Source organism: Pithys albifrons, chromosome 4 (genome assembly GCF_047495875.1).
Source record: "Pithys albifrons albifrons isolate INPA30051 chromosome 4, PitAlb_v1, whole genome shotgun sequence".
Classification (NCBI taxonomy): Eukaryota; Metazoa; Chordata; class Aves; order Passeriformes; family Thamnophilidae; genus Pithys; species Pithys albifrons.
The window spans coordinates 74,999,780-75,027,209 of NC_092461.1; the positions used below are offsets into that span (position 1 = coordinate 74,999,780).

Here is a 27,430-nt window from a genome sequence, read left to right on the forward strand (position 1 = left end):
TCGCTCAGCAGCACTCCCCACCTCCGTTCCGCACGCTGGCATTTTTGGACCCGCGCACTTCAGACCCAGCCAAGCTTTTGAAAATATTCGCTGATAAAATTCAGCAGGTAGTTTAAAAAAAAAATAGAACCAACAAAAACAACAAAAAATGGGCCGGGTGGGGGATGGGGGCGTAAAAAAAAATAAGCTGGGCGGGGGGGGCATAAAAGAAACCCCCAAATAAGCTAAGCATTAAAAGCTGAGCGGAACCTGCCGAGCCGCCAGCACTCGGGCGGCGGGCACGGGCGTCCCACTGTCCCCGGGCTGGGCACCAGCGGCGCCGCCGCAACTTCTCGCTGCACCGACTTGTCCCCTGCCGAGCACGGCAGCTCGTTCTTTCCTCAGAAAGTTCTCGCCCCCCTCCCCACCCCTAAACTATTTCAGTACATCAAGTGTGTGGGTTGGAATTTATTTCGCTCCTCGCTCTTTGGCTGTTGGTGTCGCAGGGTGAAGGGGCGCTGACGCCTGCCCCGCTACCCCCAGCGCCGCTGCTCTCCGGGGACCGGGGAGGGGCAGCACTATTCGCAGGCATAGCGGCGAATTTCCCCGGCGCTCACTGTGCCGTGCCGTTCCCATTGGCCGTGCGGCCGGCAGGGAGCGACGGGAGGCGGAGAGGGAGCTGCCAGCAGCAGGGAAGCAGGCAGGCACCGGGCGAGCGCGTACACAGGCGCACGGCAGGCAGAGGCTGCTGGGGTATTGTTATCATTGTGGTCCGGCGGAGGGCTTTGCCTGCAGGGGGAGGGGTGGAGGGAGGAGAAGAAAGAGGGAGAGAAAGTGCGGGGCGAGCATGCAGCAGGGCTGGGGCTGGCGAAGCGGCGGTGCTGGCGTGCCCAGGCTGAGGCGCTGAGAGGAGCCGCCTGCCCAAGCTCGCTCGGGGGCACCGGCGGGAGGAGCGAGGTGGGCAAGATCCAGACGTGGGGAAGGCAGCCAGCCGAAGGAAGCCGCCGCCGCACCGGCCTCGCAGCAGCAGCGACTACTTCTTTATCTCCCAGCCTTTTGTTCGCCCATCCTCCTCCTCCTCTTCCGTGCCCACCCTCTGCACCGCGTAGGGGCTCGGCAGAGAAACAAGCAGGCTGACCCAGAGCTGAGTTTCACCCATCCTCCGCCCCCCGCTCTCTCTGCTGTCTTCCTTCGCTGCATCGCTGCCCATGAGCTAGATCGGCAGCCGGCTCCGGCAGGCGAGGGCAGACGCCGACCGCAGCTCCCGGCAGCTGCCGCTGCCCGATCCTCCCCGCCGCTCCCCTCGCCCCGCTCCGCGGGCTCCAGCCGCGCTCCGAACTGCTGGGGGCCGCCCTGCCGCCGCCCCTCCTCGCCTCCATGTGCCGGGTAGCGGGAACGCCGCCGCGGATCCTGCCGCCGCTAGCGCTGATGCTGCTGGCGGCCCTGCAGCAGGTAAGCACCGCCGGCGAGGAGCGGGCCGGGCTGCGGCTCTTTGTTCCCCTACGGGCGGCGATGCCCGGGGAAGGCGGGAGAGCCACGGGGGAAAGGGGGAGGGGGGAGAACGGGCAGGCTCCGTCTCAGGGAGGGTGGGGGTCTCGGGGAGGGGGCGTATTGGGGAGGGGGCACAGCAAGGTGGTAGCGGCCGCCCGGGTACCCCGCGGTGTCTTGTGGCCGCTCGTGCGGAGCCACCTGCTCGGGGCAGCCCTGCCCCGCCGGGCTCCAGGCAGAGATGGGAGCTCATGTTTGGCGCCGGCTGAGAGGGAAAGGGTGGTCCCCGAGGTGCGACGGGGGCGCGGATTCCCCCCCTCGCTCCCGGGAGAGCAGGTGCCGCTGGCTGGGGGCCGGCCGGAACGCGGGAGCTCGACCCCGCCATGAGTGCGGGCAACAAAAGTAACGGAGAGGGGGATGGAGCACCCATCCCGCACATCCCACCCCTCCGCCCCACGCGGGGAAGGGCGGACGCGGTGCCAGAGCGGTGCGGAGCAGGGGGCAAGGCCCCGCGCCTCGGCTATCGCCGGCTCCCGTGTCCGCTAATCCCTTCCCGGGAAGATTTAATCAGCCTTCGCCAGGGCTCCGGGCTTCCCCACCCCCTGCTGCTAACGTGAATTTCCACTGGGATGGGCTCGGGCTCCGAAGTGTTTAATGTGTTATTATCAGAGTCCTGCTGCTGCCTCGCCGGGGCGCTCCGGGCGGGCTGCGCCGCCCTGAGTGACGGGGTCCCGGGCAGGTGGTGGGGGTAAGCGCCGGGCACCGCCGGCCGCGATGTGCTCCCCGTGGGGTGCAGAAAGTAGGGGTCTGCGGAGGGGGAGGACGGGGAGGCGACCCGGATGGGTGTCCGGGTGGGGGCAGCGAGGGCAGTGCCCGCGGGCGGTGGCTGCGCTCCCCTCCGGCGGGGCCGGGGCAGCGCCAGCGGAGGTGGGTTTCGCGCTCGCTTTGTGCTCGCTGCTCTCGTATCCGGCACCGGGGGTGGAGAGGGCGGTAAGTCCGAGGGACAGATGGCGCAGATCATCGCCTCTTAATGGTATTTACGGTTGGGGCATTTCTGCCGGGCCGGGGGAGCGGGTTGAGGCGAGGCCGGCGGCGGGGCCGGGGCGGGCAGGGCCTCCCTCCCGCAGCGGCTGGCGCAGGGCAGGGGGAGGGACGGGCCGCAGCCACTGTCCATGGTGCGGCCCCGCCGCCTCCGCCGCAGCGGGGGCAGCAGCAGCCCGTCCGCCCCCGCTTCTCCGTCTCCCTGACACCCCCGTCCCCTCGCAGGCTCCCTGCGGGGTTGAGTCCCTCCCGCAGTTTCTGAGGCACTTTCGGGGCTGATGACTTGCGGCAGGCGAGGTGCTGAAACGCTGCTCCACGGCAGCCGGGGATTTTCCCTTGAGTCCTGGGAGGACGCAGAGCAGGCTGGCTGGCGTGACACGGGAGCGTCCGGCTGGGCATGAGCGGCTGCATGTGAGGGCAGCCACCCTGCTCAGAAACTTGGGATGTGCCACTTACCGGCTGTTGTGTTGGTTGGGGTTTTTTTAAAGTCCTTACGTGCTGTTTACTGTATGTGCTTTCAGTTCTGTTTAGTCTTCCTATCTCAATAAATCTTTAAAGCTCAAAATCTGCAGTAAGTTTTTATTCAATTTTTTTTCCCTACCCAAGGCAGGTTTGAAATTGAAGCTCAAGCTGTGAATTAAGGACAGGAACTAACCATGTTGCTTTTATGTATCACTTGGTGTCACTGGCACGTTACGGTTGGGGAATCCAATTTCCCCCTTGTTTGGGTATCCATTAAATCAGGTTAGGGTTGATTTTTAATAGTGTGTAACAAAATTGGAAGTTGGGTATGAAATCAGATTTATAGACCTGTGTCTGTACAACACTTTCATTTTGAAAAGCTCTTTTTTCCTTCTCCCTTCTTCTTTCATGCATACTGCAAAGAACCGTCACAAGCTAGGTGCAGTGCTAACTTTTTAATCCCCTGTCATCGCACCTACTACTTTTGGTTTGTAGGACAGTATCTCCATGGGGTTCTTTTGAAATGTTGAACCTTTCCTCTTAGTTTTTCCTCTCTGCAACACAATAGCTATCTGCCTTTATTTTCTACAGTTATGAATCAATTTGTTATTTATTAGTGGTGTAGAAAAGCTGACATTATGGAATTACTTGAATGATTGTAACTGGAACCAGATTTTAAGGCAGATCTGTGGATGTTGTTTATGTACAGGAAATAGGGCTTTAGAGTTTTGGCGATATATAACCTGTGAAAGACAGAAGAGAATGAAGACTGCGTTTTATTTTACTAGTTAGCAGATCAGTATGAGTCTGGGAGTTTTATGTGAAAACAATCCTGACAGAAGAGACGATAAAAGGAGCAAGTCCTATTTTTCTGGCTAAAACAACAGTGCAAATGCAACAGGATTGAAGAAGGAATGGGAAAGCTAGCATGAGTTTACAGGGATGAAAGTACTGTTGGAAACAAACTGGAAAAAAGGGGAGTAGAAATTGTGCTCAAAAAGGGAATAATTTTTTTAATATACAAGGTAATTGAAGCCCTCCATGGATGTTGTCTGTTTCTAAATCAAAAGCAAGTAAACCATAAAGCAGTTTTGGAGCCTTTCAAGCTTAGGTGACTGGTTTGAATTCGAATTATGATGACAGAGGACTAAAGTTATTACCCTCTGCAGGCAATTTTGGTCTTATTCCAGGTCTTAGCGAATGTATCCAGGTGATAAAGCTACTACCTTAAATGACACTCCTGTTAAGCTGCCTCAGCCGGGAATCAGGCAATGGCATTTCTTGCCAGGTCTACCCCTCTAGTAATCAGACCAAGCAATAGTTGCTGGCAGATTTGGTATGAGTAATATTAGCATGGTTTTCTGCAAAAGTGGCAGTGAGATCTCCTGTTGTGGGTACATGTTCTCACAATATACCCATGTCTGAATTTTTTTTATTAGTTTGTTTTAAGCAATACAGTCAATATATGATTGTGTAAGCATGAGTTTTAAGATGTCTCTAATTATTGACTCCATTAACAGACTCCAACATCATTAACTCCTTACAAAGTGAACTGAAGTTAACTGAATGCATTTTATGACACATCTCATAAGCCCCAGACAAGGATAGATATGAGAGTACCTTAGCCTTTTTGGATGTAGGTATTTCTGTTCTGGTTTTGCTTTGTCTTTAAAGAATATTTGAAAAGTTAAATCTGGCAGGATATTGCAGCAAAGTGCGCTAATCCTTGTCTGTCTGGTCTAGATGATAGTGATACCACTGACACATCCTCAAAATTCAGATAATTGCAGAACTGAAAGGGAAAAAAATCTGTTTGGATATTAAACCAAATACATTGTTTAAATATATATTTTGTTAAAATAGTTTTTTAAAATCTACTTTTTGTATCTGTTATAGGATAGATAGGTTGTCCGGTTCAACAATAAGTTTGGAATTCAAATCATTGGTTGACAAAGCAGGAGATAATTTTGTGTACTAAACAAGATCTGATTATCTGCCCAGATAGTGTAGCAAGCTCAGAAATACTATGCTGCTTATATAATGGAAATTGTATGTTCTCTTGTGTTCTCAATATATGTATTTTTAATAAATGTGTATTTTTTAGAAAGCCTTCTACTTCTCTCTCTCATGGGTAATACTGCTACCTAGACATGCAACTCAGCATGCTAGAAAGATGAATGTATAATTTTTGCGACACCAGTTTTTAAATATTGTCCCAAATTATAATATTTTTGACCTACATCTAGTCAAGAATGTGTAAATCAAAAACTTTCTAACTGTTGTTTTCCTTTCTGCTCCCAGAAGTTGGAGGACCTTCCAGAAATGTCACTGGAAGAACCCTGTCATGTTCTATCTTGGTTTTATTGATGCTTTTATATCAATAATATAACGTACTATTTTTTTTTTTAGTAATGAAACACTAACACAAGACAATTTAGTTGTGACAGAATTGGATGTGGATATTTAAAAATAGCTTGAGGAACTGTGAGTAAAGTTATTTTTACTCAATACAGACAGTATTGTGTAAGGGACTTTTTGTCATGTGATAAGGAGGAGGAGTTCTTGAATGGCTTTTCCTGCCTGAGTAAGAGAATCATTTGCCAGTTAAACTCTTTCTGTTTCTCGTAGGTTTTGTAAATGCTTTTGTATGTTAACAGAAAAGTTTAGTAAACTTGCAATAGTTTTAGTAGTTCACTAGTGTTCCATTAGGATGAGAATTTGTTTCAAACAATGTACACATACAAAACACAAGTTCATTCCCCAAAGGCTGTGCAACCTGTAATGTTCCCTGGCATTTTTATTTTATTTTTTTGTTATAAAGCATGGGAGGAACCCGTAGTGGCCTTTCCGAGTAGTCTTTGCACTTCCACTAACCCAGTGGCACTAATTGTGGCTAAAGTGCGGTGAGACTTGTCAGTGGTGGAGAGTAATAAAAGCAAAAGGAATACTTGACGTCTTTTTCAGTAGAGATGGTAAAGTACCATCTGCCACTGAACTGGGACTGACTCATTAGCGAAGTTAATACTGGCAAACAAAGAAGCGAGCCTTGAGAGGAAAGAAAGACGTATATTATTGCAGGATGAGTTCAGTGAAGATTTGTATTTTGCTAAAGTGCATTTGTAGTTTGTCAGTGGTCTGAGATGGACCTTTATCAGCTGAGTGCCAGGCTGTGTTGCTGTTCACCTTGAAAGGTGTATAACCAGGTCTGCATGATTCATCATTTGATTTGATCCTGCAGTTCTCATTGAAAGATCATGGGAGCTCCATTTGAATAAAGAAGGGAAATTAGGCTTTCTATTTTTAAATGGCTTATGAAAACAGATACAGGATCAGCAGCTTCCAAGATGGAAGGTATATCACTGCCAAATCTTTCCAGTGTTTCACTTAAACCATTTAGTTTTAGTCGGTATTCGTGTATTTAATTAAATATCATGTTTCCAAAAGGCGTGTTTATCCTCTCCTCTAGGCACTCCTTGACATATTTAAAAAATATATTTTTACCAACAGGCTCCTCTAGGGACTTTTCCATTCCTTATAATTAGCATGTAATTATCACCCAGCAGAAGCTGAAGACATAGTTAAAATTTTGTGATCCCCCCCCAAAGAGGCCTTGCATGGCCTCCCCAAAGGTCAGGAGAAAGTACCATCCTCCTGTACACATTAGCATCAGTTCTCATGGGCTGAGATGTTCAGTGTGAGCAATACAATGGCTATTACCAAATCAGAGACAGGTAATTTCCTCTCATAGAGAAATTAGTGTTTATGGTCCAGTACAGGACTGATTTGTTTGGTTTTTTTATTATTATCAAAAAAATGTAACTTAGATTTGGGAAATTCTATTTGGTTTTGTTACTGCAGTTGAAATTTTAAGGTATCCTACTCTGAGCTGTGACTTAACTTGAAGAACCACATGTTTTGAAAGATGCAGCACTCCATGTTCTCGTAGTTGAGGGAGGAGGAAAGTCCACACTGGGTGATGGTTTTGAGCTATGTTGAATATACTAAATAAGTGAGTCTTTGTTTAGTAAAGCAAATGAACATTGTCTCTCAGTTGGAGTTAACAGAATAGGCTATGAACATGGTTCATAAAGCTAGGAGATGAAGAGATTGAGAGTAGCCCTGCTCAGAAGGACTCCGGGTGCTGGTAGATGAGAGGCTGAACGTGAGCCAGCAATGTTTGCATACAACCCAGAAAACCAGCCATATCCTGGGCTGCAGTAAAAGCAGTGTGACCAGGAGGTCAAGAGGAGGGGATTCTGTCCCTGTTCTGCTCTGGTGAGACTCCACCTGGACTACTGGATCCATCTCTGGGGACCCTAGCAGAGGAACGATATTGACTCATTGGAGCAAGTCCACAGCAGGGTCATGAAGATGGTTAAAGGGATAGAGGAATGAGTAAGAAAATTGGGATTGTTCAGCCTGGAAAAAAGAGAAGGCTTCAGTGACCTAATGGCAGTTTTCCAGTAACTGATGGAAAGAGTTTTACAAGGTAGTGACAGGACAAGGGGGAATGGCTTCAAACTGAAAGACTGCAAGTTTAGATTAGATATTAGGAAGAAATTCTTTACTTTGGGGGTGGTGAGGCACTGGAACACGTTGCCCAGAGAATCTGAGGATGTGCCATCCCCTGGAAGAGTTCAAGGCCAGGCTGGATGGAGCTTTGAGCAACCTGGTGTAAAGGAAGATGTTCCTGGCCATCATAGAGGGGTTGAAACCTAGATCATCTTTAAGGTCCCTTCCAACCCAAGGCATTCTATGATTCCATGAACCTTTGGTGGTTTAAAGCAATTTTATTTTAAACCAGATGGTAGCATAGAAGTTGCAGATTTTGTTACTTGGAGAAGGTGCTTGAGAGCTCTAACTGTTGGTTTAAGAACCTGGATTTTCTGATCTAAGACCTTGTGGTCCATGAAGGAGAGCATTAACTGGAAGTGAAGATGGCATAACTAAAGCCCTCTCTACTGTAACCGAATGACCTCCAGGAGGAGGTCTGGTACTCACCTTGGAAGCTTTTGGCTTCCTGAACAATTTGAATGAAAGGCATATTTCTTTTTCTCCAATTGCACTCTGTGGTTGAAAACAAATTGTGCTTGGCTGCATTTGCTGAAGTGCTAGTACTGTAGAGGTATGAACTGTTGCAGCTTTCCTTTGCAGTAAGTCAGAGATTTTCTCAAGAGTTGCTGAACGTTTTCTGTTTTAGCATATAAAGCTTTTCAGAGATGTTTCTATCATCCTGCAGAGTATCTTTTGCGTGCCTTATGAAAGTAAGTAGAAACTTATTATAAAATAGCACCCACCTTTTACAGCATATTCCACTGTGTCATATGTCTGTGCACAAAGCTAAAACTGGACAGAACAGTCCCTTGAGTTGTAACCTAAGCTGAAAGTGAGTATTGGGTACCATCCTTTTAAATTAATGAAGAAACACCCAGTCTTTAAATAGAGTCACAAATGTTTGTGATCTGTGCTTGAGTTGAATATTACTGTCATAACTGCAAATTAATGTTGGTTATTAAGGAGGAAGAGCTCAAATACCCCCTTCCTGCTTTGTCATACATATAATTATGTCAGACGTTGTTTTGAACTTCACTCAATAATGTCCTGTGAGTTGGCTGGACTTTGCAACTAGTAGCTGTACTGTGTCCAATTATACTCTATAGTATGATATTTTCTCTGATGCATTTTACTACCTAGGCTTAATTTCCTATAGGAGTAAGTTACATTGATGATAAAAGAAGGCAGTCTCTCAAAAACAGCTTCCCTTGCACTTTAGTACAATTGCTGTTAAAAAAATCTTACGTTGTGGTACGTGCAGATGTAAACAATAGAAGACCAGAGACTTTGATATTTCAGATTAACAGCTACTACTGAACTCCAGTGGTGTATGGCATATACAGAGGAGGTGGTGAGCTTACATTTTGAAACAGATGTTTCTTTAAATGGGTGTTTCCAGATGTTTGGAATTGCATTTTAAATGTGTCTACTTAGAAAAAACTGTGAACATTAGAAAAGGTTATTAGTCCAGAACTCTCAGTACCAGTGAAGAAATAATACCTGGCTTTAATCTTGTTTCTGTTTATAAACTTTTCACAACTGGTGATATTTAGAAAAAGACATAAATGCGAATCCTTTAGAATGAGATTGTCAACAGGTTGTTGTGGTGGTTTTGTGTTTTTTTTTTTTTAATGGAACTGGAATACAAACTTGGAATTAAACCACAGATTTCTAGACATGAAACTAAGGTAACTGAGGAGCAGGGTATCAAAACTGCAAGCTTAACTACGTATATCAAGATAGTGAATTACTTTAATTGATTGAATAAGAGTTTTGTTATTCAAATTCAGACTTCTAATTTACATCATACTGCTTCTTAATTGCAGTTTGCATGTTGCATTTAATCTGAAATCCAAGAGTACTGAGTTTATATGCATGGTCTGACACCATGTTTGACTAGTGTTAGCTCTCTAGCTAGTAGTGCTAGAGAGATAGCAATGCTTATTACTAATTTTGCAGTTAAAAATTACTAAATTCCTGAAGGATGAGGAAAGCAGAGTAGTTTTTCAGTAGTAACTATTTTGCTTTAGCAGTCTGTTAGCACTTGAGAGGAGAATTTTCCAAGTGCTGAACTTATTCAAAGCATTGTAACTGCTTTGAGTAGGCTTTATGTGGATGCAAACTAAGGTAGGTGCTTTCCAACTAAAAGACAAGATTTTTTTAGAGTAGTGTCCTTCTGTAGATGAATATACAAGTAATATTATCTTGCGTTTGAAACAGTCTTGGGAATTGTACTAATTACACAAATCCCTGTAAATTACAATAATATGTCCCATAATCTTCACTAGCTTTCACCTTTTGCTCCAGATAAGGGGATAAAAATATTTCAGTATCCTTCTTTGTTTGGAGTTAAAATGGTTTAAGTCTTGCAGTACTCTTAGGCTGAACTTGATATGACCTAGTGTGTCTGAAGTTGCAACTCGAACTTAATTCAGAATGCTTAACATAGGGCAATTAAGAATTGCTGAAAATCTGAATTCTTCCTTCCCTTGTGTTTTTGTTCTCAAACAATCTTTACAAAGGGCTGTTTTTGGAGAACAGAGTACAGTCTTTTGTTTCCGGATAAAATTGATGGCTGCAAATGAAAGAATAAAGAAGGCTCTCTATTCATGTCCCCCAGCCTTTGTTTCAGTGGGCATTGTTTCAGTTTATAAGAGCTGTTTAGTACATATAGATTACTGCAATGGCAGAAAGATTCCCAGGCACACTGGTGCAGACTTGTTAAAAATCCTGTTATCTCTTCAGCTGCCCATCCGGCCGCCCAGTGCTTTTTTGCTTCAAGGATACCATGAAAGGCTATTTATTTTTCTTTTCCACCACATTTATTGTGAGGTCACCTCTTATACAGTAGTTTAAATGAGCCTTACTTATGTAGTAAATTTTCAAATTTTTTTTGTTTTTACTAGTGTCAGTGTTGAGTTGCACATTTAGGACTGTGTTGGTGTTAATGTAATGCAATGTGTTACAAATGATGTCTCCTTATATTAGTGATAAAATTATTTTCATAGGGATTGACGTGCTCACCTTGGACATATGTGTCAGTGGAGAGATTATGCCTCCTTCCAGTCCCTTTTCTCTGAGGAAACCCTAGTGGTTTGATGTGCTCCTGTCCCACCTCTGCTTTAATACTCTTTCCTTGAGGTTACTGTGGTGAATGGGTATAACACCATCATGTTCTTTTTCTCTGTCCCTTTTTTTTTTCCTGTAGATCTTTCTTTGCCAAGTGCATGCAGACATGCTTACATGGCCTTGAATAGGTCTGCTTGATGGAAGCCCATCTGGAAAAGTAAAAAAGGAATATCTAATTTAAGTCTTGATCAGATTTGAGTATGATATAACAGCACAGTTGTTGGTGCTTTCAAAGACCATATACTTCATCTGGGCATGTGCATGGATAGGCCTTTATTTGGCGTGTAGGAGTAAAGATTGTGCAAGGGCTCTTGCAATTTCTTGGATGTATCTCAGCCCAGGTTGGCATGGGAACTGGCCCTTCTTCCATTTGCAGTGTGAATGGGGTTTTGCCGTGTGTGCTCACATAGTCACGTGTAAGGTGGGTCATTGTCTTATGCAGTACTGAAATGAGACAAAAACAATCCACTGGAAAGAAATCTGACTCCTTTGCCACAGAAGATGGGATTTTATTTTTCTTTCCAAATAGGCAACAAACTGTTCTGGATAGCTTAGCTATTAAAAGTATCTTCTGAACATGTAAGACTACAGAGCAAACAAGCTTCCAAATTCTGTATTATATTTCTTAATAAAAAAGCATTTATGAAACTGTTTTACGAATGTGATTTGAGGGTAAACTTTCTTAAGTGAGAGAAGAAACAGTTTCAATGCCCTTGCGCATATTTAATAATAATCTGCTCTGCTTTTAACTTAATTTCCCTTGAAATAGAAGGAGGTTGCATTGGAAACATTTGGCTTTATATGGTATCTTTTTGATAGCTAACACAAATGTAAATTCTCTTAACTTGCTGCAAATGTAACTTTTTATCTTGGTTTACTTGTTCTGGTGCAGCCTCACAGAGAAATACTCTAAATAAAGCATTTTAAAGCAGTGGTTGAAGTCATTCCTCTCAAGTTATCTGGCTGTGAAAAAGTTGCCAAAGGGTTTTGTGCAACGTTTATTTCCAGAGGAAGGAATGTTTTTGTTCCCCTTACGATTCCCCTTCAGTCTTGATGCCTGGTTTAGTGGAAATGCTCAGTTGTCAGAAGACTCAAGATTGTGTATTATTTAGATCTTACCAGACAAGTGGGATTTGTTCCTTCCATTCCAGTTATCAGAAAGATTAACCCTTTGCCCTCGCGGTCCTAATTGCAGTCATTCAGAAACAAAGATTCTGCTTGTACAGGACAGTGGCAAAATGGAGTTATGTGCCAACTGGAATGTTTCTCTGGTGAATGAAGGTTGCAAGTATTATATAAATTTTGTCTTGCATTTCAGGCACCGATAAAAGCAACCTGTGAAGAAGATATGTCATGCAAGACTGGATTTCCTGAAGTTGTTCACAGTGCAGTGGTGTCAAGGAGTGTACATGGAGGACAGCCTCTTCTCAATGGTATGCTTAGAAAGCATATTTTGAGGGTTTTTTTCTTTTTTCATTTCCTCTAGTTGTAACCATAAATCACTCTGGAGCATTTTCGTCCTTAAATAGGGCACAAACTCTTTCAGAAAAGAACATCAGCTGCTCTGTGATTATTTTTTGATTACTGTCATAGGACTTGGAAAATCTTTTGGCATTAGTGGCAGCACGTGCCCCTCTGACTGTAATTTGAAAACATTGAGTGTTGAAAAACTTCCTGTTATTGTCCACTAATTCTTATTTCAGCACGGCAATCACACTGGTTTTTCATTCTATACCTTGAGCCATGTTTGTATGATGAAGAGGCAATGAAAATTTCCTTTCTGCTTTACATCTCTCATAAAAATACTGCACTTATACCCAGTCCTAGCCCTCGTGTTAACGCAGAGATAGTTCCCTTCCTGCTTATTCATGGCAACCCGAGGAGAGAGACTTATGGAAAGCAAGTAACAGGACAGGCAGCAACGTGAGAGAGTGGTTGTCTGTGACCCCTCGGTCAGTGACCACAGCACTGTGGGCTATCTGAGGAGCTGTGCCAGGAGAGGCAGGACAGTGCCAGGGCTGTCTCATGGACAGTGCACTGCTCTCTCTCCCTGGCACCTACCTGTATCTGAATGGCACAGTGCCCAGGCTCAGAATGACCTGCTCAAGTTGTGCTTAGTGAGAACAAGCACTTGCCTCCACCAGGGATGCTCTGCAGTCAGTACATCTGCCCACGCGTTGTACAGGTTGGGAATTTGGTTCATTGTTCTTCTTGTGTCTCTATTTTTCAGGAACAGAGTAGGACACAGACGCACATGCTCTGTATCTTTCCTAGGTTTCCCAACCAGTGAAGTTTCAGTATACAAGTTTGCAGAAGTACAACATTTTTAAAATGTGCATTAATTTGTCTGTTTTCTGAACTGCTAACATAATTTTTTTTGATCTAATTTACAAATTGTGAAACAACATCAGTTTTAGATGGCTTCAAATAGAGCTTAAATAAGGACTAATTTAATTTAATTTGTTGTTTCTTTCATGTTTGAATTTGGCTACACAGTTCAAGACATATAAATGAAAAAATTCTAATGAGTCTGCGAAACAAATGAAGTAAAAGCTGTAGTCTTGATTTTACATGCTGTATGTAGCAGTCTCTTCTTAATTGTATTTTCCAGACCTGTTTTGTGCTTTGTTAGAAGTATAATGGAAACTTGAATGCAGGATGAATTGGTTTGCTTTAGTGTATTTACACTTGAGTTACTAAAGCTTTTTTTCTGTTCCGTTTCAAGGAAGTATATTCTACCACCACACATTTTTATTTTATTAAAGGATAGCTTAGCGATTTATGTATTAAAGTAAATGTTCTGCCAATTGAGAAAATAATAAAAAGGAAAGAGAATATTCCTCACTTTCCCACCAAATGGAATTTGATAGATGGCTCTAATATAGACTCCTCTAGTAGGCCTCAGCACTGGGAACTCCTTGGTGGGTGATGAACAAACACAGATGGGGACAGAAACATGGACAAAGAGCATAACAGACAAGTGTTTTCCAAAGGTGCCACCTTGAAACCATCAGATGTTTGTTACTGGTGAACTGTCATGCCATCATTTTAAAATGGAGATCACACAAGTTAAGAGATCTACTCTGTCTTATGAAAGTTCTGTTCAGTCTGTATGAAATCAAGACCTTTTCTACAATTTCTCCCCTTTCTTTTCCCACCAACTGTGAACCACAGTGGACTGGACACTAATTGTCAGTTGTCACTGCTGATGCAAACCTGATGATAATGACTGACCAGTCTTAGCTGAACCTGAACTAGTAATGTAGGATGACAGACTGACTTCCTTCCTTATTACTCATCCCATTCCCCCAGTCTGTCCCCTTGCTTCTCAGAAGCGAGTGAAGCATGACTATTGGTTTGTCCTTGAATGGTATTAAAATGCATAGCATTTTAGGGAAGTAGGAATTGGAAACACTGTATGAAGCAAACAATATGTATCACACCATATCAGCTGGTTGAAAAATGACCTGAGGGAGTCATTTCCTACCACAGTTTCCTCAGCTGAATTATTGCAGTGGTTAATTCTTTTGAAAATTCTGACATGCTTAAAAGCATATAATTTGCTGGTTACACATAAACATACAGTCCATCATTGCATAGCTTTGACTTAAATTTAATTACACTGTCATTTTGAAATACTATTGTTGTCAAAAGCCTATTTTCTGGTTATTAAACTAGATTTAGATGATGCTGCAAGTTAAGTATAGTTACATGACATTTGCTTCTTGGGGATAATCGTGTGCCTGATTCTGATCTCTGTTGCCTTGTCTCTCTAACTGCACAGAATTATTTAGGTTGGAAAAGACCTCTAAAGTCGTCAGTCCAGCCATTAACACAGCACCGCCAAATCCATTACTACACCATGTCCCTAAGCACCACATCTACACATCCTTTAAATACTTCCAGGGTTGGTGACTCCAGCTCTTCTTTGGGCAGCTTATTCCATTGCTTGACAGCCCTTTTGCTGAAGAAGCTTTTCCTAATACTTCCACTCATGGAAGGTGATGCCATTTTCCATGTCCTATTGCTTGTTTCTGTGAGAAGAAACCAACTCGCACTTCAGTAGAAGCTCCTCTCAGGTAGCTGTAGAGAGCAATAAGATCATATGGTTGGCCGTGGCCCATTGATCCTCTGTAGAACCTTCCTACCCTTCAGCACGTGAACACTCCCACCCAGCTTGATGTCATATACAAACTGAGTGGGAGTGCACTTGATCCCCTCATCCAGATCATTAGTAAAGATGTTAAACAGGACGGGCTCCAACACAGCCCTGGGGAGCACCACTAGTGACTAGTTGCCAGCAGGATGTAACTATTTACCACCATGCTCTGGACTTGGCCATCCAGACAATTTTTTTACCATCTATCCAAGCCATAAGCAGCCAGTTTCTCCAAGAGAATGGTGTGAAAATGGTGTCAAAGGCTTTACTAAAGTCCAGGTAGATACCGTCCATTAAGTGAGTCACCAAGTAATGGAAGGAGATTTTTCAGTCAAGCAGCACCAGCCTTTCATGAACCCACACTGGTTGGGCCTGATCCCCTGGTTATCCTGTACATGCTGGCACTCAAGGTGATCTGCTCCATGACCTTCCCCAGCACCTGGGTCAAGCTGACAAGCCTCCAGTTTCCCAGATCCTTCTTCCAGTCATTTTTGTGAATGGGCATAACACTTTCTCACCTCCAGTCAACTGGGAGATCCCTGGTTATCCAGGACTGCTGATAAATGATGGAAAGTCACTCATTGAGCACTTTTGCTATTTTCCTCAGTTTCTTTAAGTGGATCCCATCCAGTTCCATAGACGTGTGTGTGTCTAAGTGGTGTAGAAGGTTCACTGGCCGTTTCCCCTTGGATTATGGGGGCTTCATGCCGCTCCTTGTCCCTATGTTCCAGTTCAGGAGGCTGTGTACCTGGAGTACAGCTGATCTTAATATTAGACTGAGGAAAAGGAGGCATTAAATATCTCAGTGTTTTCCTCATCTTTTGTCACTACATTTCTCCCCACATTCAGCAAAGGATGGAAATTTTCCTTATCCCTCCTTTTGTTGCTGATGGATTTATAGAAACATTTTTAATTGTCTTTTAGGCTGTAGTCATGTTATGTTCCAGTTGAGCTTTGGCCCTTCTGATTTTCTGCCTGTATAGCCTTGTGACATCCTTATAGATGCTTATAATAGTTCCTGTATGGTTTAGAGACAAAAGCCTTCATTTTCTTTGGTTTTGTGCATTGATACCATAAATAGGTTTAGAGACAAAAGCCTTCATTTTCTTTGGTTTTGTGCATTGATACCATAAATACAGAGGCTTTATGGACTTTGCAGATACCTACACAGTAATTTGAACCTAACTTGGTGCTTCCTTGACAAGTTGCTTCTTAAAATACTGACCAAAAAATATGTTTATTACTTGTCTTGTTCATTTGCTTTTGTCAAGTACAGTGGGGGACAGACCTCTCTTAAGTTCCTTGGGTTCCATCTTACCAAAACTTAAATTAGAGTTACCATATGACTTGTTGATCTCTACATTCCAGCTGTTACAGTAACATAGGATGTATGTCTTTTAAAGCACTGTGAAAGAAATCCTTTTTTTAAAATATCAGCAGGGTTGTGTCACGTAGTACGTGATAAGTTTGGGGTCTTTGTTTCTGAAGAGGTTTCTTTTCATTCCTGTATTTTGATGGTGCTTGTTTTTGAGGGAAAGCACTAGTGAAAGAAATCCTTATTTTAAAATATCAGCAGGGTTCTGCCACGCAGTACGTGATAAGTTTGGGGTCTTTGTTTCTGAAGAGGTTTCTTTTCATTCCTGTATTTTGGTGGTGCTTGTTTTTGAGGGAGGATTGGACTTGTTTACATTAATTTTTTTAAAAGTATATTTGATAATGGCTTTGTTCATTCATATTGTTAGGGCATTCCTATGTCATTTACTAATTTGTGCATGAGAGGCAACTACACTTCCAGTTGTTATCCAGCTATTCGGTTGTCCCAGTATGTGAAAAATTGGTGGAGCAGTGTGTATTCAGAATAACATAAATTGGAAATGGTGAAAGAAACTGTACATTTATTAATGTGAGTAGAGGGGAATAAAAAAAGGAGAAAGATAGCTGTCCTTGCTGTCCTTAGTTTCAGGATGAGGAAACCAGGAAAAGTTGCATCTAGCTGAGAAGTCACAGCAAAAGAAGTTGGAAACCACTCCTTTAGTAGCTTATGACTGAGCTGTGTAGAAGAAACCTGCACTATATAGGCTGTATTTTGTTGCCTCATTCTGGAATAGTATCACCAATGCCCCATGCGCCCGTGTTCCCCTGAAACACACTTCACTGGTCGTAGCCTTGGAGACTCTTCAAAGTTGATGTCTTACAGCTTGTCTTGTACAATGTCTGGCAAGTCTGACTTCAACATACAATATGCTCAGGTCACTGTACACATTTCAGCAGTCTTATAGGCCTGATTCTGAATTTATTGATAATGTTTTACGTGTTCCACTTGGTGCCAATCACTTCAGTGAAATTACCATGATTTTTACCAAAGAACTAGGTGAGCTTAGAACTACTACCTTAATTTTTGTAAAGGGAGGAAAAAAAGGGAGTAATAATTTCTGAAAAAGGATTAAAAGAAAGTTCATGCACCGCTAGAAAGCATTTTAGTAATAAAACCATGGAGTTTTTAGAATTTAATATACTTTGAATTATTTTAGGACTTAAATGTTCCAACATTTAAAAAAAAAAGAGACAAATAACTCACCAGGCATCACCTAGCAAAACTAGGTATCTAACATAAATTTACAGGCACAGTACTTATGACTTGTTTCTGTAAATAAAATGTGATTACTGTTTGGAGGGCTATAAATAAGATGCAGTATTCAGAGAAGAAAAGGTTAAGATAGAGTTCTGTTTAATATATTAAATGCCCTTGTTTGTGCTGGTTTTATCACGTTTTTGTAGTTCATCCAGGAAAAAGTACTTGTGGCAGTTCAATATGTCCAACCTGTTTATCTAATCTTTGTTTTATATCCTGCAAATTTTAAGATACAAATAATGCATTTCAGCTACAATTATTCACCTAGGTAAGTTACTTGAATGGCTGTTTGCTGAATCATTTCTTAGGAATTCTTGCTCTGATAACTTAGAGTAGCAGTTTCTTACCTTTCAGAGATGTTATTTTAACATTGCCTGTCCTGTTACTGAGTTCATGATTTCAGTTTTCCGCTAAGCAAATTCATTTCTAAATGTGTCTTTGGAGCTGTGTTGCTATAAAATATTTCCAAGTGATAAAGAAAAAAATGTTTGGTTGTTGATCACAGAGATAAGCAGTGATTGTGCATGAGTTTTACACCGCAGGTTCATGAGCCTTTTAAGCCACAGTAAGCATCAGTGTCAGCTTTGCCAAAAGAGGCATACTTACACCTTTCCACCTCTTTAAGGCTGATACCAAGTGCTCATGAAACCACAAACTGAAGAGGTAAACTTACGCTCCTACTGCTTTAGGTTTTTTTTCTCAAAGACCTCATATGCTTAAACAGAGACATGGTATCCCTGATGCCTTTTCTCTTCTAACACTGAAATTCTTAAAAAATACTTGTTTTGATGCTTTCAAACTCAGTGACAAAACTTGATTTTGGCATTTCCACAGACTTATTTTGTAGTTTACCATTGTAGATAGCATTTGGTTTGAAACAATCAAGAAATGTGTTGCTGAGTGTGTGGCATTCAGGCACTGCCTGGCATTTAAGAGTAACTAACATTTCTTCATGACGTAGTAGTGGAGGGTTGCATGGATGCTTGTCTCTATCCCAGTGAAACCACTTGGCTTTTTTTTTGTTGTTAGTGGTGTTTTATTATTGTACATACACAAATGTCTATCGTCAGCAAGAATAAAATTCCTTCTAAAAATTCATAATGCTTCAAACTGAAGACAGCAGCACATCTTTTAGACTTGTGTTGTTCTTTTCTGTAAACAGCTCTTACACAATTGTATTCCTACCATGGCAGCATACACTCGGGGCTTTGATATTCCTATGCACATTAACTGTAGAGCCAGGGAAAATGTTTTTAGCAGAATCATATTTTCCAAGAGGGAAATTAGTCTTTCCCCAGGAAAAAAAAATTGGCATTTCTTTTTTTTTTCCCATGGAAAAAAACAAAAAAAGAAAATGGTAACCACTTTGTTTGAAGTCTCCTTGCCTTAAGCAAAAAGACAAGTTGACAAGTTCCTTCCAGGCAGACAGCCAAAGAATCTCAGATGGATGGGGTCTCTCTATGAGCTGCTGGCAAGCTGGGGAAAAAATGTTTCAATTCTTCCCAAATGTATTGTTTTCTGAAATTCGTTTCCTATACTCTTAACCCTGCTTGCCCCTAAAAAAAAAAATCCCACAACCCACCATTCTACCATTCTTCTAGTTATTCTTTTAAGCTCCAGTGGGAGTGAGAAATTTTTTTTTCCCTAGAAGCTTATGTTGGGAATATATATTTTGATTGTTTTGGGGTTTTTTTTGACTCCTCAGTTCTCTTAACATGTAGTACATTTAGTTTTGTCCTCTTCCATGTGAAGCAGAACAAATTTTAATGCTGTTACTTGGTGGTCCTCTGCCTTGTTGTTTTATTATATGTTACAGTTGCATTCCAGTTTTTGGTTTCTTGCCTTTTTAATCCTTTTCCTCATCTCTTCTCAAACAGCTTTCCTGTGTGTACACTTTCCGTACCACACAGCATCCTAAATTCTCCAGTGTCAGTTTTGAGCTTACTACCATGGATTGGAAGAGCTGCTTCTGTTTGCTTTAACAGTACCTGTTTTATGGTGCCTGTTGTCCATTCATGTACCAGGCTCTTAATGCATTCTTAGATACTTGTCCCTTAAAAATCAGAGTTTTATTTTGTTGAAGCAAGAGACTGCTTTTCTTGAGGTTTGGTTTCCTTACTCCCTTTTCCTCATTCCTTAAGCATAGAATATATCCTGGAGTACACATATCTTATATTCACCTTGATGAACAGTGGTATAATACCTATTTGAATGGTGACTCCTTTGTATATGCACTATCAAAGAATTCATTGAGTTCTAGATTAGAAGTGATTCTTAAGGAAACCTCTGAACATGTACTAAACAAAAGGTTTTCTTTTTATGGCATATTTGGATTAAAGGTGGAAATATCTTTTGTAGCTAAATCCTAAATGAACTATTCTGTCCACTTTTTCCAAAGAAGAAACATCATTTGCCCTTATTCCTTGCTTCTATTTCTAGTGTAGACTGATATACATCTTAGTAAAAAGAAAAATACCCATACAGAGAAATTATAAAATTCTTGAATGGTTGTAGTGTTCTGGGATCTGTAAATTACTATCTTAGTGAATTAGTCCAGCTCAGATAGTAATTTCCCTTGCGGTGTATTTACTTGGAATGCACTGTATTACTTAGTACATATTCCCTTTTCCTGTATTCAGCTGGATACTTGCGAGGGTCTCAAAAGTAGTGTCCTTTCTCTGCAGAACTATGAATTATGAGAACTGAGTTGTCAGCTGCCCCAGTAAGCTCTGGGCATGGCTCAACGGAGAATGACAAAGGAGATGTTCATTTCTGCCCTCTGAAGCTGGGTCTAGCATTACGCTGCTTCTAACACCATTTAGTGTAGCCTCAGTTCAGTTTTAAACTATGCCATCTGGCTTTGATTCCCAAGGGGCCATTATTTCTCCTGGAATTGCTGTAGTTAGAACCTTCTTCAAAGCTGACCGGTGCTGTAGGGGAGGCTGGGAGGAGTGGTGATTGCAAAGCTGTGCAGAAAGCCTCCCCAGCAGGCAAAGGTGACTTTAGGTATGGGTGATTTATTTAGTGATAGAAGAAAAGTTACTGTCTAGAGCTGCATGAAAAAAAAATTGTTTTGTTGTGTAGTACATAAGTATATGGAATACATGGAGCAAAAACTCAGGTGAGACCATCTATGTTAGCATGACATGAGACATGTGGTATGTATAATTATGCATTCAAATTCTCGCTTAAGACTACAATACATCTTTTCTTGACTTGTCATTTTCCTAACAATCCAGAAGACAAATTATTACTAGAGCATCCTACTGAAATTATAAGAAAATGTCCTTTATTGTCAAACATATTACCATACTAGATACAGATCAATTCCTGTAGTATTTAAACACTTAAAGACTACATCCAACCAAATACTGCCGCATTGAAGACTTGGATGTGAGTCAAGAAATCCAAGTACAGTTTGAACTCCTCTCATTTGGATTGAGTGCAGTGAGATGATGCATTGCTTTTGGTTGAACTTGGGACACTCAGTGTGAGGGCATTTTTTTAGTCTTGAAATTGTAACTTTTTTTGGAAGAGTTCACTTCCAGGTTTTCACAACACGACCTAGGCATCACAGTCAGCCTTGCTGAACTGAGGAGAAAGAAAGAAGAAAAAGAGTGTGCAAAGGAACAGGGTTGGATTTTTTGGATGGAAGGGAAATTTATTAGCATTGTTATTATCTTCTAATTGGGCCGTAGAAGGAGCAACTGCCCTTTGGTACCCTTTAAATCTTTCCAATTCAACGCAGCACAGATGATTTTCCACTTGTCTCCATATGCCCCAGCTGGTTGATGTGTCCTCCAGAGGGCAAGGAAAATAAAGATGGGAGATAAATGGAGTGAAACTCTGGAGCAGAAAATGCAGCTGAGGCTGGGGAGATGATGGAAACATAAGAATCCAGGTGATGAAGGGTGGTGGAATGAATGAAGGAATGAACCCTGCTGTCATTCAAGGGAGAGAGGAAAGCACAACCCTGGAAAGAGCAGAGAAATTTGGCAGTAGTTGGAAAAAGAGGGCAGAAGCAACCTAAGACAGAAAGGAAAGTATCTTGGAGTACATCCAGATTTCTTCATGACACCCAATTTGAGTTAGTCATGGGCATCTGATACACACCCTGAAGGAAATGCAAGAGACCCAGTGGAGCTCACCAACGTGAATAAAGTGAGCAGCTAGTGCTGAGGAGGTTTTCTAGGAGAAACAGCTAGGCCTTCTTGACACCAAAATGCCAACACAGTGTCTGTATCTTCCCTTTTTCTGCAATTTATACTAATGCTAAGAAACTTAATTATCTGAATATTCAGCCAAGGTCAGTGTGTGCACCGGGCAGAGCCTTTTTAAAATAAATGGATCTTATAGCCAAGGCACTGGATTAGCTAAAGAAGTATCTACAGCTGCACATCCTGGCTTGTCCAGTGTTTTGGTGGCACCATTGGGTTTGAGCACTCAGTCCATCAGTGTCTGCAGAGTGATCTTGAAACCCACTGCTGCTTTCTTCCTACATGTGATTTGGTACCAACAGTGGTTTCTTTCATTGTTTTTCACCTTGTCTATGAATGTGCAATTTACATGCATATGAAAACACCAAAAATATAACTCTCTCTTATAAATACATCAGAATGATATAGCTGCAGGATGAGTGAGTTAGCGGAAAGATGATCTGTCACAGAATTGTTCCTGTTTTATCTGCTGGGCTAGTTCTTCTTTGGGTCAGCTTGTGCTGTTGATTTACTGGGATATGCTGTGGAAAAGGAGGTAATGAGAAATGTCATCTGTTAGTGGTGATGAGAGAAAAGGAGGTCATAACTGAATGAAACTCCACTGTGTTGGATTCTCTGTTAGGTTTTTGGTTGTTTTTTTCACCTCCTCTTTGTCCCTGCAGTGCAATTGGAAGCTTTCTTCCTGTTTTAATTTATTCCAGGACTGGGCAGCTGAGGATCAGTTCCCTGCCATCCCTTGCTGCCTACTGCATCCCAGCCCTACCCAGGCATAGTAGTGAATTGTGTCGGCAGTTCTTAGCCAGCAATCCCATTAACCCGCCAGCCTGGCTGCAGATAATCCTGGAGAACCAGGGCACTGACCGCCGCCCGCTGCTGCCATCCTCACCCCACTGGCTGCAGCCCCTGCCTGCCCATGGACACTGATGCCTGTGGGCAGAGGAGAAGCACAGCATGACTTGGGTGCATCTCCTCCTTTTCTGAGCTGCCTGCTGAGCTTGTGAAAGTGACCCATTGTGATTTTTTTCTCTTCTCTTTTACTGTCTGCTGCAATTTGGCAGACCTGGGAACGGGGGCAGATACTATGGTCTTGTCTGCTTGCCTGCAGGAGCAAGCTCTTTTTGTGCACTGTGCTGCCTTTTAAGAAGTAGATTTTGTTTGGTTTTGAAATTTAATGGCATATGATTTCAGGTTGTAGGGAGTAGGAATTATTTAAGGCCCTCTGTGAGTTCCAGCTTAACATTATCTTAAATAGGAAAGTTACGCATCCCTAAAAGCACAATTTGTAACATAAAAGCTATCAAAATAGCAGTGCAATCTGTTAAAGTGTTTAAAAATTTGATTTGCTGCAGTTTAAAATGTGAAATAAATGTACACTAATTGTTTTGAATGGAGATGAAGATGGTGTTTTGAAGCCAATCTTAGAAGGAATTAGTGAGATAGCACTGCAGTTAATGGTGGAGCACTATTTTTCTGTAATGGGCTCAGCAATGTTCTCTAATTAGCTAGCAAATTGATATTCAAATACAGGTAAACTGGCAATCAAATACAAGCAAAACATCTATGTAAGTAGACTTTGGTGTTGCATTTAACATACCTGTATCAAGATTGTGTGGGTGAAGGGTAAGCTCTTAGTTGTTTTCAGCATGGAGCCTTTAATAATAGTGGCTTATTGGTTACAATAGGTCAGTATTTTGGTTTAAGCACATGAAAAGAGGAAAATAAATTCCTTTTATTCCACAAGTGAGTGGCTTTTGAAGATTAATAACATAATATTAAGTGTGTATGAGCTTTTTCCTGTCTTAATTTCTTTCAGGTTTTGTCAACTTGTGCACAGATTTCATACATAGCTGAGTAAGTGGAAGTTATTCTGTTGAGTTTCCTGGATTTGTGTCATATTTATGTTCATTATTAAAATTACTCCTATATGGTGTAGCCATTTAGCTTTCAAGCCTCATGCCAGAAACTGCATGCATGAAATATTATTGGTGTTTATGGTGTAAGGTTTTCTGCAACATAGGGTACAGGTTCTTAAATTTGAATTTAATGCCTGGCTCAAGTAGGAGAATCATCGGATTATAGAATGGTTTGATTTGGAAGGAACTTAAGAGACCATCTAGTTCCAACCTCCCTGCCATGGGCAGAGACATCTTCCACTGGAGCATGTAGCTCAAAGCCCCATCCAACCTGGCTTTGAACACTGCCAAGGCTGGGGCATCCACACCTTCTCTGGGCAATTTTTTCCAGTATCTTATCACCCTCACATGAGAGAATTTCTTCCTAACCATACAGTAAAGCTGGTGCATAAGAACTGTTGTAGGGAAAGGTAATTAAAGATTATACATTTAAAATTTGGTTTTCAGGTTCTTGTAATGTCTTTACTCTGTAATCTGTAAAACATCTCTGTCATTGACACACTGATAACTTGCTAACTGCCTTCTGTAAGCATATTGTTTATTGACAGATGGAAGTGTGGCTGTATCAGTGGGTCAGCCATGTGGTTTTATCAACCTCCTGTATTGCTTCCATCAGCTGCTCACGGTGTTTGTTCATCTTTTATGCTGAAAGTTCTTTGGAATGCACTTCCCTAAATGAAATTCTTATCACTATGCATTCATTAAATGCAATTAATGTTTGCATAGATTTAGCTTTCAGTGCTGATTAACATCTGAATTCTTCAAGGGTAAAAAAACCCAAACAAAACCCAAACAAAAAACCCTTGTGTTTCCTGCAAAGCAACTACACAAACTACGCATTTTACACCATAGAAGTAATACATTAGTGAAAGTCCTTGGCTTTCCAATTCAGTATGTGCTTTTCTGTTCAAATAACCACAATTTTCCCTTTACAATGCTTTAGTGTGTGTTCATGCTTTTATGAAAAAATTGATTGATTTGGTACTCAGGGGATGGCTAATGAGGGAGTGTAGATCCTTTGGAGGTCACAGATTCAGATCAGTCTGTCACCTGTGTCCAGTAGCCAGTAACTTACAGCTGCTTGGTAGGTTATGCAAAAAGAGCTTGGGCTGATTTGGTTTCTTCTGAAGGAGTCTCTGTTGAAAAGGTACTTATTACATAAGAGCAGAAATACTGCTGAAATTAGTGGAAACTGGGACAGCACATGCAGGCAGGGAGCGCTCATGTGTACTAAGGTAGCTGGAGAAGGTCAATATCACAGTGCTTTCCCAACTGTCTGGAAGAGAGAAGCAATGAGACAGAGTGGAATTTTAACCTCTTAGAGTACATTTGTGCAGAGCTGAGATATATTAGGGCAGGAGTTTTAACAGCTTGGAGCAAAAAGCACATCTAACATATCTATTGGAGATGATTTTGCCTACCTGTAATTGGTTCAGTGTGTTTCCCAGAACCAGAATGAAGTCTCTCTTACGTTGAAACTTAAAATACAAATTAATAGCAAAAAAACCCTCTCTCATTCTTAGCCTGCGTGTCACTATTTGCGCTTCTGACCGTGTCAGATCTCATTTAATTAAAATCTTGTCATTATGCCTGTGTGCAAATTAAATATTTAAGAATTATATGTGTCATTCTTTATAAAAATTAAACATTTTTTCCTTAAACGAAGTGATTTTATTAGTTTTTACAGCTGCAAATGATCTGTAAATTATTTCATCCTTCAGATTTTTGCAACAAGGGCTCTGTAATTTACAGATGCACCCCAAGAAGCCAGAGTGGTCACTAAAATGGATGATTTTTATTATCTTTACTGGGTTTGCTGTTTAAAGGAAGCAAAGCTACAAAAGCATCTTGCTTTAGGACCCAGTTTTGCAAGAGAGATCCTGGCAGAACATGGCTGCTCCAGTCTGCTGGGCAGGTCTTAATGCAGTAGTGAAGCCTGGCTTAAGGTGGCCACCATCTCAGAGTCTGTGATTTTTACGTTTCATCTGATTTAAAATGAAAGTTATTAGTCCTAGTAGTATTAAGTTGTGTGTTCCTCACAAAAAATAATAAAAGTATACAAAGATTCTCAGTTTTTTAAGCTCTATCATGCAAGGACATAGAAGACTGAAGAAGGTCTGAACATTTGTTCCTATGACTGTCAACTTTCAGGTGTTACTTAAACTTTTTGTAGGGTAACCGAATAAGGTCTCAGAGAAAGCTGATTTTGAAGACTGACTGCTGTGCTTGGAGATGGTTGTGTGACTTCTGTTTCATCCTGTAAAAGAACGCTCTGCCTGGATCCAGTGTGTTGTGTTGCTTGTCTTGTTGAGTGACGCACAGCTTTGTGCCATGTCAGGCCATGCAAGCAGCACGAGCCTTGGGTGGAGCTGATTGATTGGATGAAAGAGGCCCTCCTTTGGTTGGGAGATCAATACACTGTAATGAACTCGGTGCTCCAGTTCTCTCATAAGGATCACTGGAGTGTGCTAGGAAGGTTCCTGTTTTTTTGCATTGAATCAAACAAAAAATTAGGTTTGAAGACTTTTTTCTCTCCGGTAGGATTTGAGTAACTTCTTAGTTGCCTCTACAAACTGCAGAAATCTTGTAAGATGAACTCTGAGCTTATCTGTAAGCTAGATGCTACGTGGTTTTCGTAACTTCTTTTTGAAAATACCATCAAATAAATCAATAACGACTTTAGTTAGAAAGAAAGGCAGAAGAGTTTTCAAATACTTGGTTGTCAGTTTGTTTCCTGACTGTTATTGGAGGTGGTCTGTGTTTATTCCTCTGAGTCAGAGTTGATGTTTTTAATTTGCAAACAATTAAAATATTGTGGATGTGAACCCAGCAGATGAGCAAGGTCTGGTAAGGGGTTTATGTAGTTCCTGATACATACTTTTTAATTGCAATAACTTCTACAATTCCACCTTTGTAGAAGGTGTAGAGATAAATAATTAGTTTGGTAAGCTGTTACACCAATGTTTTAATAATGTCTGTCAACCATGTATATTTATAATGTAGAGAATTTTCCAGACTATGCATAGTGTCAAAATGTCACTGAAGGTCAAAATGTAGTTTCTTTGCTTATGGGTCTTTGTTTTTATTTGATGCTAGAGTTCTAGAGTCCTGGTATTACTGTTTTAGTAAGAATCTTGCTGTCCTAAATTTTAAAAACTTTTGCTAGCCGTGCACAGATCTGTAACAGGATAAATTGAATTCTGGGTGTACCGTGCCATGAACTAAGAGAGAAGGTCACTTTAGTGCTACTAATGCAGACTATGTTGATAATGTTACTCATTTTATATCACATAGTTTATGTTAATGTTGTTAATTTTGCCAGCAACAAAAGAGTAAATTCTTTATTAAAAAAATATTAGGAAAGTCTTTAGAAAGAGATGCCAAGAGGACAGTGAGATCTTTAATATATCATAAGAGACAGGCAAGTGATTTTGGTTGTTTCAGAATGTACTTAGATTAGTTCTGATAAAGTGATTGGGGGGTTATTACTCATTTATACACAGTCTCTTTGCTGAACACAGGAATGTGCATGTGAATGATCATGGCATTTCTCATCTTTTGAACTGATGTTCCTACCAAATGTTCAAAATAGAGCAATACAAAATACATTTTCCTTGCTACAGTGACTTAAAATCAAAGTTTAGCTTGTAAAAAGATTTTGCTACAGGCTGCAGAATTTTTAGCAGTTTCCTGATTTGAATCATCAGGTGTCCAGAGCCCTCCAAGATGGATGTTGCAGATTTCAGGCACTATTTGTGATTTTGAAAAAAAAAGCTAACTCATCTGTTACTGAAAGACTTAAAGGGCACTGTCTTAAAGACTTAAAGGGGGTTATTGACAGCTGCTTGGAAGAGTA

General features: G+C 41.6%; 1 protein-coding gene across 1 annotated transcript in view; it reads left to right on the top strand.

Moving 5' to 3' along the window:
- Nucleotides 1–610: 610 nt before the first annotated feature.
- CDH2 (cadherin 2) overlaps nucleotides 611–27,430 on the top strand; it is a 117,458-nt gene continuing 90,638 nt past the window's right edge. Inside the window, exons 1-2 of the mRNA XM_071554625.1 lie at nucleotides 611–1,431; nucleotides 11,972–12,086. Coding sequence (XP_071410726.1) covers nucleotides 1,357–1,431; nucleotides 11,972–12,086 — 190 coding nt within the window. The 5' untranslated portion in view covers nucleotides 611–1,356. The remainder of the gene's footprint in view (nucleotides 1,432–11,971; nucleotides 12,087–27,430) is intronic.